Source organism: Gadus chalcogrammus, chromosome 15, assembly GCF_026213295.1.
Source record: "Gadus chalcogrammus isolate NIFS_2021 chromosome 15, NIFS_Gcha_1.0, whole genome shotgun sequence".
Classification (NCBI taxonomy): domain Eukaryota; kingdom Metazoa; phylum Chordata; class Actinopteri; order Gadiformes; family Gadidae; genus Gadus; species Gadus chalcogrammus.
Genome location: NC_079426.1, coordinates 6430939 through 6435938, shown reverse-complemented (window position 1 = coordinate 6435938; position 5000 = coordinate 6430939). Strand labels below are relative to the sequence as shown.

General features: G+C 49.3%; 2 protein-coding genes across 2 annotated transcripts in view; both read left to right on the top strand.

The window, feature by feature from the left end:
* Positions 1–3685, top strand: part of LOC130404941 (cadherin-23-like) — a 131503-nt gene extending 127818 nt beyond the window's left edge. Inside the window, exons 28-31 of the mRNA XM_056609890.1 lie at positions 278–413; positions 2115–2503; positions 3200–3301; positions 3410–3685. Of these exons, the coding sequence (XP_056465865.1) occupies positions 278–413; positions 2115–2503; positions 3200–3301; positions 3410–3418 (636 nt within the window). The 3' untranslated portion in view covers positions 3419–3685. The remainder of the gene's footprint in view (positions 1–277; positions 414–2114; positions 2504–3199; positions 3302–3409) is intronic.
* LOC130404940 (cadherin-23-like) overlaps positions 3409–5000 on the top strand; it is a 5477-nt gene continuing 3885 nt past the window's right edge. The window contains exons 1-2 of the mRNA XM_056609889.1: positions 3409–3469; positions 3951–4100. Of these exons, the coding sequence (XP_056465864.1) occupies positions 4098–4100 (3 nt within the window). The 5' untranslated portion in view covers positions 3409–3469; positions 3951–4097. The remainder of the gene's footprint in view (positions 3470–3950; positions 4101–5000) is intronic.

The window sequence follows — 5000 nt, the reverse complement described above, 5'->3', positions numbered from 1 at the left end:
CTCACTGCATGTCTGCTAGGGGCTCACTGCATCTCTCCTATGGGGCTCACTGCATGTCTGCTAGGGGCTCACTGCATCTCTCCCTGGGGGCTCACTGCACCTCTCATAGGGCCTCACTGTATGTCTCCTAGGCCGGGGCTCACTTCATCTCTCCCCGGGGGCTCACTGCATCTCTCCCCGTTGGCTCACTGAATCTCCCCGGGGGCTCGCTGCGTCTCTCCCCGGGGGGGCTCGCTGCGTCTCTCCCCCGGTGCTCACCTGTGTCCCCCCCCTGCAGGTGATCGTCTACGTGGAGGACGCCAACGACGAGGCGCCCGTCTTCACCCAGCAGCAGTACAACCGGCTGGGCCTGAGGGAGACGGCCGGCATCGGCACCTCCGTCATCGTGGTGCGTGCCACCGACCCCGACACTGGTGGGTGGTGCGGTTCACTCGAGTCGACCTGGGGTTCCCGACCCTCGACTTTAGGGGGGCCATCTCATGTTAAAACTGTCAAAAATGTAGGAATACACACGCAATGGCTAAGCAAAGAGTGCCACTACACCCCCTTTGTACTGAATTATAACTTCATGAGGCTATGGCCAGTGGGAAGCAGTGGAACGATGAACTCAGCAACGCTGCATGTGCTCCACAAGTGAATCCAAAACATCAAACATCAAAATCAATACCTACGATGGAACGCACAAAGCGACGGGATTTTTTTAATAATAACAAGCATGCAACCCTAATAAAACAAACAATATTTATAATATTTTTATTTTGAATATACTATTGAATTAGTTGTATTATTGTACTAGTTGTATTATTGTCACAGGGGATGTTATCCCCTGTGTCCCACCTGCACTACCCTCACAGGCCACCAGTGGTAGTTGTACGTACCACAGGTTGAAAACCCTGGTAGAGCATGGCATTCACACACAACCACCACCACAGGAAATGTATTGAACACTGAGAAGTCGGATACAGGTGTCCATCAAACGGCATGTACAATATAGAAGTTGTGGCCTTTTGATCCACTACAAGGATTACTGCCTATGATCATCCATTCACTCAATTCATCCTTCATTTATTCAAGACAAAAATGCACATTTAAAAGTGACATTTTTAACTTTTACATACAAATAGAAAAATGAATAGGGACAAAAAATCCCCTGAAAAAATGAAATGTAAATTATTATTGACAGTTATTTTCGTCAAAGGGAACAGGACTAAACTGTTGTGATGACGAGTCAGGAGCCGCCCAGTGAGTCTGCAGCATACAGATGACACTGTTGGGCTCATGTCTGGCCAGGCCCCAGACCAGCCCCAGGACTCTGGTCTCACCCTGCCCCACGCCCCTTTCAGCTGCACTCAGATCAATTCCTGATCCTCCAAAGGTTGTTGTTGAAACACAGCTGCTTTACGCAGACTCTCGTCTCGTGGGACGGGGAAGAAGAACAGAATACGTGAGCGCTGTTAAATAACCCTAACTTCTGCTCGACCACTTCTTTTATTCACTTCCCCTTAGTGAGAGCTGTTGCGTCAACAGCGTGTGGCCACACGGCTGTGCTTCTTTAAAGGCCTGGACTTCCCTGTTTCACAGAAGAGCTCCTGGTCAAAGTGGGACTGGCTTGGGGTTGAGTCATTGAAGACGTCACTAGAACACGTTGACGTCATCGTTCATCAATGCGCTGACATTCACCAGTTTGTTCAACTGGTACACGACTAATGCGGACATCTGGTCCATGTTCTAACGCCGCTCTTCAGTCTTGTAACATGTTGTGTACTGGCAGTACATAAAATGGGTGTAATAAGTCAGTATGTCAGTATGATACAACATGTAACAACATCTGTTACATGTTATTATGTACTGGACACTCACTGAAACACACCCAGAGGGGTCTGTATGTAATAACCTGTAAAATACATATAACAAGCGTCTATTACACGTACTGGCCACCCCTGGAAACACACTGATGAGCGATCATGAGCATATAAGAGTATTGTATTTTTTGTCACTACATACTGATGTGGTTTCTCCCTGTGTGTCTGGTCTAGCAGCGAGAGGCCGCAACCTGTCTCACCCCTGTTCTTCGTGTCTCACCCATGTTCCTCCCCCCCCCCCCCCCCATACAGGTGACGGCGGCTCCGTGGCCTACGCCATCGTGTCGGGCTCGGACCGCAAGTTCGAGGTGGACGTGAGCACGGGGCTGGTGACCACGGTGGACCACCTGGACTACGAGACCAAGACGTCGTACCTGATGAACGTGTCGGCCACCGACCAGGCCCCGCCCTTCCACCTGGGCTTCTGCAGCGTGTACGTCACGCTGCTCAACGAGCTGGACGAGGCCGTGGCCTTCTTCGCCGCCGGCTACGAGGCGGCGCTGGTGGAGAACATCGCCACGGGAACAGAGGTGGCGCAGGTGCGGGCGCAGTCGGCCGACAACCTGAACCAGCTCACGTACCGCTTCGACCCGGACACCTCGCCGGCCGCGCTCGCCCTCTTCAGGATCGACGGCGTCACGGTGAGGTGCACGCGTGTGTGCGTGTGTGTGCGTGTGTGTGTGTGTGTGTGTGTGTTTGTGTGTGTCAGGTGTGTGTATGTGTGGGTGCATGTGTCTGCATGTGTGTGTATGTGCGTGTGCTTGTGTGTGACTGTGAACTTAGACGCATTTTAGGATGTGCTTCTTTTCGGTTTTATGTGATGAAACACGACTTTCAATCACCTGATCAAATTAAAAGAAGCAATGTATGAAGTGATGCAGAAGTGATATAAAGGTGATGTAAGCCCTGTCTTGTCTGTCGTCTGTCATCTTTACTGGACCCTGGTCAGGGTCACGGGGCTGGAGCCTACACCAGCTGAGACCGCTAGACACCAGTACAAAGCAGCAACTCACACGTATACGCACACACGCACACAGACACACACACACACATACACAGAAACACACCCACCCACACACAGAGACACACAGAGACACACACACACACACACACAGACACGCACACAATCGAGGCTCGCGTAAAATAACATAGAAAGAATAACATGATGAATCTAAGCAAGACAACGTAAGTCAAGGTGCTTCCTGGATGGGTTTAGTATATATTGTCCTGTGTGTGTGTGTGTGTGTGTGTGTGTGTGTGTGTGTGTGTGTGTGTGTGTGTGTGTGTGTGTGTGTGTGTGTGTGTGTGTGTGTGTGTGTGTGTGTGTGTGTGTTCAGGGTCGTATCACAGTGATGGGGTTGCTGGACAGAGAGATGGGTGACCTCTACACCCTGACTGTGGTGGCGGACAATGGAGGACCCAGAGAGGACTCCACCGTGGTACGCCATTTTGTCTTGATTTTTTTTTTCCGTCTCATTTATTTAATTCCCTCCCCACGTCCGCACAGACCACCTAAACATTGTCTTTGTTGTCCTGTTCTGTTGTAGAGGAGCTAATGGCCTTCCTTTCTTTCTCCATTGCTACCCTTTCCTCGGGAACTGCAGAAGGTAAGGTTTGCTTGATGTATCGCTTGTGACAAAAGACAGAGAACATCATGAACCCATGCTCCAGTTTGTAATCCCACTTAGAACTAGAATCGGTGGCGAGTACGCCAGCTTGTGTTATTGACCGAGCCCTTACATATTTCATCGTTCCCAACGGTTCCTATCCATGCCCGCAGCCAGCTATGAGGCCATTATTAATAACCTACATTTTTCTAGAGATAAAAGGAAAATTTGAAACTAAATGCAACTGTATACAAAATCAGCTGGTTGAGAACTTCTCGAGATGAGTGAATGCTCAATTCAGGTGAGCCTTGTGACTTTGTGTCCGCCGTGTGTGACATCTGTTGGTGTGTAGGGCAGTTTAGCATAACCCCCCCCACACACACCTCCCCCAAACATAACTGAACCCCCACAACTGAAGCCGCAACTCCCCCCCCCCCCCCCCACCATTTCCACTCTCCGGCTACGGCCCTGTTCCAACCAGGTGTCCATCACCATCCTGGATGAGAATGACAACCGGCCAGAGTTTGACATCACGTCGGACACGTCGGTGAGCATCCTGGAGAACACCCCCATCGGAGTGAAGGTGGCCACGGTCCTGGGGAGGGACAAGGACGCTGCGGCCAACGGGATGGTGAGAGACAGGGCATGTGAACACTAACATGTACAACAGTGTTGAATACTGGACCCTGATTGGTCGTCAACATTCCAAGGGATTCTTCTTTCATAACAGGGCACCTCTGCCTTGTAAACAGTTTTCGATTCAAGGCGCTAAAATTTAACATGAACAGTTGTCCAATAAAATGGCCGCTGGGACTATGCAAAAACAATACGCTCAAAGTTTATACTCGACAAGAAGGCGTTTATTACCCTGGTTGTTAATTCTTACACACTGTGCTAAGAGGAGACGGTGTAATTGTGTTCCCCTCATTGTTGACGCCGTAGTTTCATTCCCCTCAGAGCAACAATGTGTTTCTCTTTCGGCAGTATTATATTATGTATTATATATTATATAGATAATAATGTATTTATAAGTATCCCACCAGGCTTGCAACATTGTAGTCCCTATCAGCTCCATTGAAGATGTCTGCCACATGACTATATTCCAATTCAACACATACATTCCCTTTAAACGTGCATTACTTTTACACAAGACCCATATTTACCAACTCACCATGAAACATATAAATCAGTAATGTTAAGGTGTACTAGGCAGGTAGTCAACACAGTTATTTGTCCACTTATTTCTTTCCTTGTGGCCATTGTTTCCTCTCTCTCTGCCTCCTGGCTATCTCTGCCCTCTGTCTCACTCGTCTTTGGCCTTTCTATCCCTCTGCCAATGACTCTGTTATTTTGTCCTCTCTCTCTCTCTCTCTCACACTCACTCACTCACTCACTCACTCACTCTCTCTCTCTCTCTCTCTCTCTCTCTCTCTCTCTCTCTCTCTCTCTCTCTCTCTCTCTCTCTCTCTCTCTCTCTCTCTCTCTCTCTCTCTCTCTCTCTCTCTCTCTCTCTCACCAACACACACGCCAG